Consider the following 13,606-nt stretch of genomic DNA (forward strand, 5'->3'; position numbering starts at 1 on the left):
GATTCGTTTTGGTAGAGCAAAAGATATATAATAAACATAGTTAAGTAGATTCAGAACAATTAATGCTCAAGAATTCTAGAACTAACCAGCAAGTGTGAGAAGTCAAGTTCCTTGTGTGTAACAGAAAACTCAATATCGAAAGGTGCAATCTGGGAAGACAAATTACATGTGTTATAATACATGGTTTAATCATATAATTCTTTAGTATATACAGCAGCAGAAAGGATGGCTCACCTTCTCCCTCAAGATAAGAAGATGCTTTATGAGGAAGAGCTGACCATCCATTGGTGATGATCTCTTTGAAATCAGCTTACTCGCTTTCTGGTAAAAGGGAAACACATAACAAGTCACGAAAGACAGCAACATGTTACTGGTGGGTTACATAAAGGCTACTCTAACTAAATCTAAAGTTCTCAACATCCCCTTAAACAAGGTTTAGTAAAATTATACGTAAGAACTGCATACGCCATTGTACAATTAAAAACTCACCTGAATTGATATTGAACAAACTTCGACAACTTCCTGATGGAAGAAAAAAGATAAACAAAATCTGTAAATAGCATTATTCAAGACAAGTTTAACATGGTGGCTATGCAAAGGCTTCCATACCTGTGCTAAACCAGTGAAAACTTCTGGTTCTAAGCAGCGATACAGCTTTGAAAGACACGATAGTGTTTTCTCTAGAGGTGGATACCAGGTCTTGAAAACAAGGTTTTCATCATCCTGCAGTTTGAACGAAAAGCAGAATATTAAGAAAAAAGAACGAAAGCATTAATGTAACTCCTACATATATATAAGAACAAAAAAGAGCAATTTAGAATCAGCCAGCTACAGTAATGCAACCACTAGCCACCTACTACCATTAAATTAGTCATGAAGTAACGAGAATGACATGTCCAGAATTATGTAACAATCATGGGGGATTATGTGCCTACTCCCTAGAGGTAGTCATAAGAGATGAATAAATTATTTGGTTAGGCCTATAAATCAGGGACCAAGAAAATCTAATACCAATATACATCAGGCGACTAAATATTTAAGTTAGGTGTCATAGAAAAGAAAACTTACAGATGTAGTTTCAAGTTCATCTGTCGCGGCCTTTTCCAGCTTTGCAGGGTAATCCAAATCTTCATCCAAAGGTAAATAGTTTGATATCTGCAAAAGAGGAAGAAATTTTTTTTAAAAAGAGAGAAATAAGAGATAGTTCACAGGAACCAAACAGAGGAAAACCTATACAATTTCCCTTATCCAAACCCCACAGGAATAAACACTCACTTCATCACGAATATGTGTTCGAGCACGGAAAGTCAACCGCTCATGAACATCAGCAAGAATTCTCTCCAGTGTAGGCCGTAGACCGGCTAATGATTCACTCCGCCGACTCAACTGTTCACCTAGCACTTCAACTTTCAATATATCAACAAGTTCGCAAAGAGAATCAATATTTGTTTCGTGAATAAGCTTTGGCCGTAGTGTATCGTATAAATATGTAGACCTGCATGGAGTAATAACCATAAAGTTATTACATAGTTTAAACTGTGTATAAAAAACCAACCAACAAGCTCCAGTATGCTGTATTATTTGGGTATTTGACAGAAAAATGGTACCCAAACGTAACCCCTTACCGAAAGTACTGACATTTCCATCAACACTGATTATTCTCGTGTCAAATAGTAATTACCCAATTGTCGTATTGTTATAGCACTGATTATTCTCATGTCAAATAGTGGTCACACAATTGTCATATTGTTCTTATGCTATAAGCCAACTACTAACTGCCCATCTCTCAAGAAAGCAAAACAATAGATAAGAGAAAGAGAAGTGAAAAAGGATAGGAGACCTACAGAGGATCTATCAATGGAGCCAAGCTTGAAACGTCCTCTGCGGAAGATGGGAAAAAGTGGTCAAAAAGTTGGTGCTCAAGCTGACAGACCTGCAATTGATACATGTGTTGATTACAATCAAAACTTATTTAAATTCTGAAAAAGAAAAATGGAATGAAGAAAAAGCGCCTAGATATAATCAAAGAGAAAAATAGATAAAACATATTATAACAGAAGCAAAAGTTCTATCAGCTGTAACCTGGAACCCCAACATTGCTGAGTTGTACTCAGTGTGACCTTATGGAATATCTATGTACCATATTTTTCAAATATGAAGTAATTAACATGTCATTCTACATCACACATCACAGATATGTTTGCTCTTCTGCAGTATTTAGACAGGATAGGATTCATATCATGACATCTTCACCTTATTGTAAATAACAAATACAAAACCATGCATTACATTGCATTCTTTTGAAGAAAATTCTCTTCTATGAGTATCCTTGTAAATAACTGTGTGTCTTACCTGCATTAGATATGCACATCCAGATCTTGTCAATGATGGCAATGCCTCTTTCTTGGCGAATTCAGATATTCTTTGATGTACTATACCTCTTACCTGGATGATACATATAAAAAAGTTCAGGATAATTGTGAACTGACCATATGAAATGAAGAAAAAAAACTTGTATGAACAACCAATCATCAGCTTACCAAGGAAAGGCGCTGTTCGCAGTACAGCTTGTGACATTCTGCAAGGATCTGAGTATACTCTTTCCTCGATGCTCTACTTTCAATTTCCTCCAGCACTGGCTTAAGCTGCGGAGATCATATTCGTTAGACATACCACTTAAAAAGTCTGTGAATTAAAGCACACAATCCAATCAAAATTCTGGTACACAAATGTATGCTAGGTTGATCAAGTTAACTACAGCAATCACACTTTCAAAATAATAGATGATACAGACATACAGTAGCATCATTGCAAGACAATAAAGGTAGTATTACCTCACTTGCTGCAGCCTTGAAACGGACATAAATAACAGATGCTTCTACACCCTCAGAAACAGAAGCTTTGCTGCCACCACTGCTTCCAATAGCTGCCTGTACCTAATGTAAAACAGTGGTCATCATATAAAGCCATACGTATTAATCCATGTAAACAAAGAAGTTTATAGACAAACATTAATACAACAATTCAATTCAATTCAATAATAAGACTTTACCTGAGAAGAAGCACTTTTAAGAATTGCAAGTACATGTGAACGAATCATGCCCAAGGCTCGAGACTGTCCACAAAAACATGAAATTATATATCACCGGAAGCCAAAAATACCACAACAATAATTCACCATGCTATACCATTCACATATTCAATGGTCTTGAAAATTATACCTGCAGTTGGCGAAATTTGAGTAGGTATACACTGGATTCTGCATATTGCGGATTGCTTTCAACATACCTAAGATGGACAGAAGTCGGTCAAAAACATCAAGTTCCAATCTCAATAAATAAATTTTATTACTGCTCACTGTTTCCTGGCATTAATGCAAATTTTAACATGGTAGTGTATGATGGCACTTACGTTATGCAATCATCAAGTCGTTTGAGCAGAGGGAGGAAGTTCTCATTTAGAACATTCATGTTTGGAGAGTAAAAATTTGTAGATATCTGCAGACAGTGGAACATTTAAACATGAACTCTATTGATTAACATATATACATTACATGTGTGTGCATGTATACGTGTGTGTGTGTACATGGTACACAACATTACATGGAAACACTGTACATCATGTTATTTTCTCACATACAAACAAAGAAAAAGAGCAAGATTGCAATCACCAAACAGACAAGAAACAGATACGCTGCTTGGCACAACCTTCACTACATTTAATTCCCTATACATTGTAACAACCCTAATGGCTATAGACCTATAGTTATGCCTGAGAAGGAAAGTGACACTATGGAGAAACTGACTTGTACATATTTGTAAAAGCTTCAATGAATATAATCAAATTGTTAAACTAAAAACAAAAGGATATCCATGCATCAACACAAACATGTGAGCATTCCCAAGTATGGACCAGGGAAAAAAAGATCACGGTTCCCATCACTGATGTTAACTAAGTAAACACTGTTTCTGAAGAACCAAATATTTATATAACTTTTAAACGTTTAGTTTTTAAACAGTAAATATTAAGGGTAAGTAGAAGAGACTTTTGTCAATGAGAAACAGAAACATCTGCTATATCATGACTTACATCAAACCAAATCAGTCAATAAGAAAGGGAAACTGGGAAAGTAACTTCAAACTTTCATCTTTGTTTAAATTTTTGGCGGTTCCCACCATCCATTAACCTCGTTGCAAAGGTACAAAGACAAGGTTCTCAAACTAAGAAGATTTGAAGGGAACAGGTTAAAGGAAAGCATGAAACATATATATAACCAACTGTGTCTCTAGGTAAGGTAGCATTCAAACCTTACATTCTCCAATTCATCAAAGTAGTTGAGCTTACTGCGGAGAGCCTCTGAAAACTCAATCAGTCGTTGCTTTTCTATCAACTACAAAACAAGACGACCACAGATCAAGGTCTAGATATTTCAACAGATCCTACAACAACATGCTACATAAATCATCTTTCAGCAAAGCCATATGACAATATCAAACTTCTGGCCATTAGGTCAAGTGAAGCTAAAAAGAAAAACAAAACAAGATAGAAGAGGAAATAATAGAAAGTAAACCGCACCAGTCGATCGCACGCATCATGAAGAGTTTTAGTCTTCGTTGCTACTGCTTGGTGCTGCAGTTGTAGTTCATTAAACAAGTCTAGAGTATCATCCACCTGCATACAACGAACCCCAGCAATGTCCATAAGCAAAACAATCTAAAACAAAAAAAAGTTGCCTCTACAAATTCACAACAACCTAACAGAATGAGAGGCTACCTGCTGGAGTATACCATCACATATCTGTATGCGCTCCATCAACGTGTCTACATAGTGGCGATACTTCTCCTCTGTCTAAAAAGCAAGCAAAAATCAGCACACTGAGCTCAATATCATGCTCCTTTTGTACTACATTACAGTTACACTGCGAGACTCGAGCACTAACCTCAGACTTCAAGGCCGATTCAAGATCCGTAAACCATTTGTAAAACTGCAGGAACAATAACAAATCACATTGCAGTCAAAAAAAGCCGAAAACTCAATGCGGACGGCGAAAGGCCGAAAACTCACCTCATTCGTATTGACAAGGACGGCTTCCATAGCAGCAGAGTGTTCCAAGCCGAACGAGCTGTCCTTGGTGGAGACTGTCAAGCCATTCTGCTGCTCCGAGATTCGATCTTGCGCCTGAAATTCACCAATGAGGCTCGAATCTGGTGCATAACAGTGTTAATGAATCGAAAGAGGCAGAGAATGTAATGGAATTTCTAACCAAATTTGGCGGCAACGGTCGCTCCGCGACGGCGTGAGCGAGATTTGAAATCGCCGCTTGCTGCTGCTCCGTTAACGGCGTGTTCTGCAGAGTCAGCGAAGATATAAAGGACTACATCAAACGCATATCTAAGGGATCCGATCCGAGATCTGATCTGATAAGTGGTAATTGTGAAGAAGACGAAGATGAAGAGGAAGAGGAACCTGTTCCCAGTGAGTGGAGAAGTTGTAGCCCTTGGAAATAGCTCCGGATCTCGGAACGCCGGGCTTGGTCGCCATTGTTGAATCTTCAAGCTTTCTTCCTCACTAGCTCTCACAATTCAATCTACGTTTTATTTTGTGTCCGCGTTCATTTATTTTTTAATTGGGAAACCATCTCGGGTTGGGTTAGTAAGTTTTTTTGGGCTTGAAATTTAAACACCCCGAGTTAAAATTCACATATTTTTTTCATCTTTTAGTTAATATATTTATAAAAAGATAAAATTTAGTTTACTTAAAAAAAATATGTAGATTTTAAATCAAAATGTGTGGATTTCACATCTTGTTTTTTTACTGGTGTCGTCACGCTAGTAAGTTTTTTCTTGTGGACCATAATTTACTTGAGTAATGACATCCCAAAACTCCCCAAGTCTCCAAGACAAAAACGCCCCTTGAGCAGACCAAGCAAAACCAGCTAAAAGGTGAACTGGGGTTGCAATTGTATACACTGCTGAGAGCCTGAGAGTCCATTATTGGGAACCCAAAGGCTTTACATTTATGTAACTCAATGATCATAGTAAGTTCATAATAAATTAAGATGATGTGATAAATGAAATAAATGGAAAACAAGCAACAAAGGAAATTTGCTGCCTGCAAGAACTATGGGAATGGAGCGAGTTCTTGATGTCTCATCAGAAAGAGTAAAATTCAGTACTGCTGCAATTTGAGTAATGAAGCTAGCCAAGAGTGCTACTCCTAACAACTTGACAAATATGGCAAATTATTAAGGTATCATCAAGTGACTTCCTCTGTCTTCACCGTAAACAGTATCAGAAAATGTGAAGCTTTATCTCAGAGAAGATAAAGGCTCTCAGCTTCCTTAATAAATATGCCTCTCCCAAACCACATTTAAGCATGCATATAGTAAACTTTGCTTTCCATCACATCCCTTGTTTTCTACTCTCTTGCTATGTACAATTGCACATAGACCATTGATCTCCTTCCTCTTTATCCAACCCCCCATTATTCTCTGCAAGTAAATCAGTCACATTTCCCTGCCCATGAGGTAAAACTGCAGCCAATAATTATGACATGCCAAACATGAATGCAGATGGGAACAGGTTAAACTAGCTATAGGGCCACAGAAACAACACCAGTAGGACTTGAGGCATTCCTTCAAAGTTTGTAAAGATAAATTTCAACATCACTTTGGAAACTCGTGTCCAAGAAGTGTTCATGGAATTTGACCCCCTAAAAAAATGTTCATGGACAGATGTGTTTTTCTATTTTTCTTTTTTCTTCTGGTTTTCTTATTAACAAAGCCTCCAGCAGGCGAAGGCAAGTCATGAAGTTTCAGCGAGAAAGTTACCAACAGTATACTCACCCGGTTACTTCCATGAACTTAGAGATCTCAACTTGGCATTATATACACAATATATGTTTTTTATATAGAGTGAAATTTTACCAGAGGAAAAGGAATGAAAGAGAAGAACACCAAGCAAGCTGCAAAGGTTTTGGCAAACAAACTCACTGAAATTCCTTGGATACATCTTGTAACAAAAAATTACAAAGTTGTGACAACTTCCTGACTTCCTTAAAAGATTCATTACAAAACAGATATACAACTAGATGAAGAATGTATTGCTATGGTAGAAGTTTTAGCAGGGCTGAAAGTGGTTAGTCCTTCACGTCCGTGACGCCCTCTGGGGAGATCTGAAACCGTGCTTCTGCTTCAGGCAGACAAGGAGAGCTTATTACTTTACAAATGCGCTCCTCCCCTCTCCCCTTCCGGACAGCAAGCCTATCAAAGAAGAGATAAATGATGAGTAACTCTGCACAAGGATAGTTTCTTTTGGAAGGAAGGTGTTGAACAAACAACGTACCTTGTTGTAGAAGCATGGGCCATGATGTTACCACCAATAGGCTTAATTTGAGGCCCAGCAAAGAGCGCAGAACCATCCACTTGTGCAACTACTTGATTTGTGATAACAACAGCCACACCAAACTGCATTCACAGTGGACAGAGGGTCAGTCAAATGAAAATTCCAAGTTCTAATCCTACTCATAAGATCATCCCGGAATTCCTTTGTATAAAATGTAATCTGTTTTTCCCTTGATATTTGATAATTGAAGGTGTAAGAGTTCTTGCCTCATCTGCTAACTTCTGAAGGCTCCGGAGAAATTTTGCAAGATGCATCTGCCGCGCTGAAAGTTCTCCTCTTCCAGAGAAATCTGTTCTGTAAAGGGCTGTTGCACTGTCTACTATCATGAGAGCAAACCTATAGATCCAAAACCACAACTTGTCTTACCTGAAACATTCTAGATCTGAGCAAGAATTACACTAACACAACCACAACTTGTATAAGAAATCATACCTCGTCTCCACCATCATCGAAGCTGCTTCAAGCAGGAGCCTTGATTGATGATCGGTGTTATAAGCTCTAGCATAGGCAACATTCTCCAAGACATCAGCACCATTGAGTCCAAACCTGTAACAACACTACTATTAAGTATCTCATACATGAACCGTTATTGTGTTTTCACCTCAAGATGGCAAAATCAAACCTCTCAGCTATCTGTAAGAGTCTCTGTGGCCTGAATGTACCCTCAGCATCAATGTACATTGCTTTTCCCTCACCACCTCCTTGATCTAATGGGAGCTGAAACATTAAAAATCAATCAGATACCACAATGAAAAAAAATATTAGAGGTTGGACTTTGGAAGTGCGTGATTGTGTTTGATTAATGCGTCTTTTCCTAACCTAACACTGAGCTTTAGACAAGATCAGAAGGAACTCCAGAACCCATCCCAAGTGAAAATTTTGACTTCTTGAATTACAAAATGATTACACACATAATGAAGCAAATCTTTGGGCCTTTGACATAGTTGAATTGCAATTTCATATTGACAAAGGAAATAAACATCTGGAACAACATATCTATGTGTTATCGGATTAAATTAATTTGTTATCATGAAGCAGTGGCAATTCCAACACTAATAAAATTCACTTACTTGGCATGTGACACAAAGCGTGTGGCACAACTGAGTCTTTCCAGAGCGGAACTCACCATATAACTCAGTAATAGATCCTGTCTCGATTCCTCCTGTCACAAGGCAGCAACTATGATTCAATTGAAGTATCAAATGAACTTTAAAGATTACATTTCTACTGGTATAATAAGGACCTAGTTCCAATAAAGGAGAAGTGCTCAACAAAGGATGGAAATACAAGTTTAAAAAGGAGAACAGTGGAAACTGACCCTCCAAAATCTTATCAAGTTCTCTTGATCCAGAAGTGATTTGAATGATTTCGAGTCTCTGAGCATGAAGCTGACTAGCACTGGTAAAACCCAAAGGCACCAGTTTGGAGGCTGTAACGAAGCCAGCCATTAAAATATCAATACATAGCAAACGAAAAGAGTAACCACATTACATAAAAGAATGTTGGAAAACTAAAGTAACAGAATGGTATACCTGCTTCAATGATCTTGTCAACTTTAGCTTCACTGATTCCTTTGATTTGCAGAAGATCTTTCCTCGGTGAGTAAGCAACAGCTTCAACGGTGCAAAGACCCGCATCTCTAAGTTTCTTTACATCAATGGAAGCAATGCCAGAAGCCTTCAATTGAAAACACCAGAACATTTCATCATCCACTGAATAAAGATTGCTGCTTTGGCCTTAGAGAGTGATTTAAAGTAATCTAAAATGGGAAAACTGAACAATATCAAACAAACCCCATATCATAACCAACAACAAAAAGAGATTGATTTGTTTTCTTCTCACTAAACCCACATATAATGCACATCCAACACATCATGAACCACACAAAGATTGTTGATTTCGACTCGCAGAAGTAAATACAAGCAATCCAGATTCTCAAATTCTTAAAAAATTAGCAAATTGATCATCAACGAACAAAACCCATATCCCAATCACAGCAAGAACTGACCAATTTCGGATTAGGGTTTCTGATAGCATGTAAAAATCCAAAACCCAAGACTGAGCAAACAACATAACACTCAATTTCATCGCCAAAACCCATACAAAGATACAATCTTGCACAAGAATCAACACAAACCAAACCCCCCAATTGCAACAAAACCTAAACCCCTTACTTCAATCTTGAATCAAACACACATTATACCCAGATCGAACAAGAACCCATATCGCTAAACCCCTCAATTGTTCAAAACCGACTCTAATTTCAACTGGGTATACCTGAAGCTGTTCGACGGGAACAGGGCCGTGCTGCATTTCTTCGAGCTCGTCTTGCTGCTGAGCCGTTTTCTGTTGTTCCATGGCTCCGGTGACTGAAACCCTAAGACGGCGATGTGTGCTTCTGCGACTCTATTGAGGCCTTGATGCAGGCGCAGAGAGATTGGGGGCGAGAAAATGAGGGGAGAGAGGGACGAAATGGGTAATTTTTTTAAAGGGTTTAGGGGCGCGCCAAAGGGAAACACTGGTCACTGTGGCTTGCCGGGGAAGCTTATATGAATAAGAGAGAAGCTTGTGAGGGAAGCTTGTAGGGTATGGGACTATGGGATTATGGGCCTATTTGTAAATGTACACCACCTCTCGTTTTATGCTTTTACTTGATTCCAATATTTGTCCAATTTTAGTCTCCTTTTTTTTTTCTTATCTATAATAATAATTTTTTTTTATGATGTTAATAAGATTCGAACATGTAATATTTGCAGCCTCGTGACACCTCATGCACACGGGCTAGAAAAATTGGAGTTGTTACTATTTTTTTATACACGACGTGCAAATACATTATTTGTAATGTTAATTATTCATAATCATTTGTATGTGGTGACCACTATGTATATGTATTAGCTAGTGTCATCTGATCTTAATCATTTACATAATATGTGGAGATACACATCATATACTAAATATCTTCCTAATAATCTGCTCCTTATTTCATTAAGCTAAAATGTGTTGGGAGAACACTAACTAGGTGCAGGATGGAAATGAGTTCCATGTGTGAAGGGAGGTTGAGCACGGGTGGGTGCAAGAATTGCATGCGAATGTAGGAACTCTACAGCATAAATATATACGTTATAATGCACTTTGAGCCTTTGGAGTTGCTCTAGGAACTAGGGATGAGACATGACGAGCAAGTATTACCAAACATATAATGCATTTCTTAATTGTGAGGGTTAGTAAGTTGAAGTATAAAGCATGACAAACAAAGTATTGTAAAACATGTCATATCCAAAATGCGTGACACAAACTATTAACTGTCAATTCATACGCAAATGTATTGGTCCATAACTATTACAACCGCTATCAGTCTTTAATATAGTCAACCAAGTATGGTATAGTGAAGAAACCAGCTAATATGAATAATTGAATATACGAGATCACAATTGATTCTTCACGAGGACTTGTTTAATTACAAACAAGATGATCGAAGCAAAGGCTATACATGACTACACGATGAAGCAAAGCCTAAACTTAGTTACATATATGACAAGGCAAAGCCTATGCTTACAGTCTTACACATCCAACTGTTTTATAGTTTTATTTACTTTGTGGTATTGATGCGTGAAACTATAAATTTAATTTGCACACTAGCTATACATGATTAATTGGTATGTTTTGGTCGCATGAGGTTATCTTAGAAGTTTGCATTATGAGGGTGAGACCAGCACTCCCACAAATGCAGGTAACAAGTCTTTTCAAACCAACATGCAATTGGAGGATTTGGATCAATGGAGGCCAGAAACAAAAGTCACACCGGTCGAAGGCAGCCATGAAGTTCCAGCAATAAAGTTACCAACAGTATACTCAACAGCAACATCAGCTCCAATTACATGAAACCCTGGCCACTGCACCCTCTGGCTCACTCCAGCCCCAGATCCTACATTTGCGAACTCCGCAAAATAGATAGACTTGGGGCTGGAGCCAGGCCACTCAACCCACCCTCGGGGTGAGATAACGTCATCTATGTTGGATTGCATGACCACGGCTCTAGCGTAGTCCTTCCATGGCCTACCAAGATACGAACTATAGGAGTGTTTAATGGGAGATAAGTCCGACCCGGGCACGATCCTACAGTTCTGGACGGAGAAACCTGTCTTTTGTCCTGGGTCGGACCTCCCGCTTGCCAGGATGGCATTGTAACCCTTGTGTCTGCGGAGTACGATATTGCAACTCTGGAAGACGGCGGCGGCGTTACCGAAGATGAAGTCGATGCTGCCGTAGATGTCGCATTCTCTGTAGAATTGGCGGAGGGCGAGGGCGTAGAGTGTGTCTTGGTAGCCAACGATGCTACACTTGTAGAGAACGGAGTGATCAGAAGAGATGTACAGAGCTAGGGCTTGTTCTGCGTCGGGGCCGGCTGTGTTTTGGAAACCAATATCTCGAGCTATGAATCCATCTCCTGTTACGGCTGCCCATGCAATCAAATAAGGAGAAAATTATGTTATGTTCTTGAGAGTATAATTTGTGTACCACCGTATTTCTAATAGAAATGGGACAAGGTTGTAATGCTGATATGACCTAATTTCTTACTATTTTATTTTCCAAGTATTAGTTAAACTCAACAGTAAATTAGAATCATGTATCAAAAAAGAAGCTTAACAAGTCATCAACATCAACAACGACAAAAAGAGGAATCTTATTTCATATCTAATTATGTGCGGTCCAATAATATAAACACTGATGAGTATTGATCGATGTTAATTCGTGTTGAAATTAAAGTTTAAACTTGAAAGCAATTTCTCTTCTATGATTTGAGGAAAAGCTTCCAGTTTCACTAATACCAAACGTTGAGAGGGTTTTTAACATGCACAAAACAGAAAGAGATATACGAGAGAGAGAGAGAGAGAGAGAGAGAGAGAGAGAGACTACAACTAAATGTAGCTGAGCCAGGCATGGTAGAACCTTTAGACACACTAGAATCTCCAGTAATAATAGTGGAATATTGTCCATCTCCAATCAACGTAATACCATCTTTGTTAGTCTTAATCTTCTCCTTATAAACTCCAGCCTTTACATAAATCACAAACCGACCCCCAGTAGCTGCCTGAATGGCCTCCGACACCGTCTTATAGTTCCCTGATCCATCTTTCGCAACCACCACGTTAGCTTTGACGGTGGTTGCCTGAAGTAGTTTCCTGTTCTTCGGCGAAACCCATTTGGGAAACATCTCTGCCTTTTTACCACGAGTTGTGTTCTTCGGATTATCGGAATTACTCGAAACACGGTTGACGAGAGCTAATAGATTACTCCCCAACTGAGAGGTATAGCCTATGCGCTTGGAAAGGTCGAGCCTGAGATTCTCGGAGCTAGTGAGGCTGAGGCCGTGGTCGGCGGCGTAGTCCTTGCACGTTTCTTGGAAAGTCAAGGCGGCACTTAGCCATGCCTGAATGTCTTGCTTGTTTTTTGAGGGAGATTTCTTGAGAGCTATTAGGGATTGTTCTAAGCGCTTCAAGGACATCGTCATTAGCTCTTCACAGTAGTCTGCATACGTACCACAAAAGAAAATTATAAGAAAAACCAAATACCAATTAAACATGCGTTAGGTATGCATGAATGGTGAAATTAGCCACTGACTGATAGAAACTAATAGAAACTTTCAAAACCAAAATTAATTCTTGCCATTTAAACTTCAGTAGAGAGAAATTGATAGAAACTTATAAAACCAAATTAATTCTTCCCTTAAAATAAAAGCTTTGATATTAATAAGTTGAACGATAAGTTTATACTTTGAAAGAACGAAGCAAACAATAATTTGAAAGAACTTCTTTCGTTCGTACTTTCAGACACAAAATAAGATAAAAGAACGAAGGAAACAAGTTAATACAGTACTTGTGATCGAATAGTAAGTATATCATGCAGTAGAAAATGACCTTTGCTGCCAGAATCGTGTGTGGGTTGAGAATCACGGACTTCAAATAATTGAGAGCTGAATTTGGAAAACTCAGAGGAGGTCAACCGGGTTTCATAAATGGTTTTGTTAACAAGAGCCGACATTATATCAACATGTTGAGGATCCTGGTGCCCAGAACCAGAACCACCCAACCCCATTAAGCTTTGAAAACAAATGCTGGGATATCTTGTAAAGCTGCATTCCTTTTGAACATAGACTTGGTACTTCTCCAAGGCAGCCCCAGACACTGAGGCCCCTCCCAGTA

At 38.5% G+C, this 13,606-nt stretch overlaps 3 protein-coding genes across 3 annotated transcripts in view; all 3 read right to left on the bottom strand.

Annotated features, from left to right (window-relative positions):
• LOC101298463 (conserved oligomeric Golgi complex subunit 3-like) overlaps nt 1–5,541 on the bottom strand; it is a 7,996-nt gene extending 2,455 nt beyond the window's left edge. Inside the window, exons 1-20 of the mRNA XM_004288967.1 lie at nt 5,467–5,541; nt 5,264–5,347; nt 5,065–5,178; nt 4,940–4,984; nt 4,774–4,848; nt 4,576–4,671; nt 4,313–4,390; nt 3,412–3,497; nt 3,222–3,288; nt 3,053–3,115; nt 2,835–2,936; nt 2,541–2,645; nt 2,353–2,445; nt 1,845–1,933; nt 1,276–1,495; nt 1,069–1,155; nt 610–723; nt 490–522; nt 235–321; nt 87–149 (exon numbers count right to left, since the gene is read on the bottom strand). Of these exons, the coding sequence (XP_004289015.1) occupies nt 87–149; nt 235–321; nt 490–522; nt 610–723; nt 1,069–1,155; nt 1,276–1,495; nt 1,845–1,933; nt 2,353–2,445; nt 2,541–2,645; nt 2,835–2,936; nt 3,053–3,115; nt 3,222–3,288; nt 3,412–3,497; nt 4,313–4,390; nt 4,576–4,671; nt 4,774–4,848; nt 4,940–4,984; nt 5,065–5,178; nt 5,264–5,347; nt 5,467–5,541 (1,776 nt within the window). The remainder of the gene's footprint in view (nt 1–86; nt 150–234; nt 322–489; nt 523–609; nt 724–1,068; nt 1,156–1,275; nt 1,496–1,844; nt 1,934–2,352; nt 2,446–2,540; nt 2,646–2,834; nt 2,937–3,052; nt 3,116–3,221; nt 3,289–3,411; nt 3,498–4,312; nt 4,391–4,575; nt 4,672–4,773; nt 4,849–4,939; nt 4,985–5,064; nt 5,179–5,263; nt 5,348–5,466) is intronic.
• A 1,435-nt stretch (nt 5,542–6,976) lies between these two features.
• LOC101309285 (DNA repair protein RAD51 homolog 1-like) lies at nt 6,977–9,991 on the bottom strand. The gene is made up of 9 exons (XM_004287631.1): nt 9,681–9,991; nt 8,936–9,080; nt 8,722–8,832; nt 8,474–8,565; nt 8,026–8,120; nt 7,836–7,949; nt 7,610–7,739; nt 7,344–7,465; nt 6,977–7,261 (listed from the first exon to the last, which is right to left on the bottom strand). The coding sequence occupies exons 1-9, from the start codon at nt 9,759–9,761 to the stop codon at nt 7,138–7,140; spliced, it is 1,014 nt and encodes a 337-aa protein (XP_004287679.1). The 5' UTR covers nt 9,762–9,991; the 3' UTR covers nt 6,977–7,137.
• Nucleotides 9,992–11,139: 1,148 nt separating this feature from the next.
• On the bottom strand, nt 11,140–13,606 carry LOC101309577 (probable pectinesterase/pectinesterase inhibitor 54-like). The gene is made up of 3 exons (XM_004287632.1): nt 13,322–13,606; nt 12,324–12,932; nt 11,140–11,859 (listed from the first exon to the last, which is right to left on the bottom strand). The coding sequence occupies exons 1-3, from the start codon at nt 13,497–13,499 to the stop codon at nt 11,177–11,179; spliced, it is 1,470 nt and encodes a 489-aa protein (XP_004287680.1). The 5' UTR covers nt 13,500–13,606; the 3' UTR covers nt 11,140–11,176.

The sequence above is a fragment of the Fragaria vesca genome, linkage group LG1, assembly GCF_000184155.1.
Source record: "Fragaria vesca subsp. vesca linkage group LG1, FraVesHawaii_1.0, whole genome shotgun sequence".
Classification (NCBI taxonomy): domain Eukaryota; kingdom Viridiplantae; phylum Streptophyta; class Magnoliopsida; order Rosales; family Rosaceae; genus Fragaria; species Fragaria vesca.

What these genes read in the sequence shown, in the direction of transcription:
- LOC101309285 (XM_004287631.1), bottom strand. Translation starts at nt 9,761, where the DNA reads ATGGAACAACAGAAAACGGCTCAGCAGCAAGACGAGCTCGAAGAAATG. An exon ending in CGCTTTGTGTCACATGCCAA is followed by an intron (nt 8,121 to 8,473) that starts GTAAGTGAATTT and finishes TTAATGTTTCAG; the next exon opens with CTCCCATTAGATCAAGGAGG. An exon ending in TCGATGATGGTGGAGACGAG is followed by an intron (nt 7,740 to 7,835) that starts GTATGATTTCTT and finishes TTGGATCTATAG; the next exon opens with GTTTGCTCTCATGATAGTAG.
- LOC101309577 (XM_004287632.1), bottom strand. Translation starts at nt 13,499, where the DNA reads ATGGGGTTGGGTGGTTCTGGTTCTGGGCACCAGGATCCTCAACATGTT. An exon ending in ACACGATTCTGGCAGCAAAG is followed by an intron (nt 12,933 to 13,321) that starts GTCATTTTCTAC and finishes GTACGTATGCAG; the next exon opens with ACTACTGTGAAGAGCTAATG. An exon ending in GCCTGGCTCAGCTACATTTA is followed by an intron (nt 11,860 to 12,323) that starts GTTGTAGTCTCT and finishes TTGCATGGGCAG; the next exon opens with CCGTAACAGGAGATGGATTC.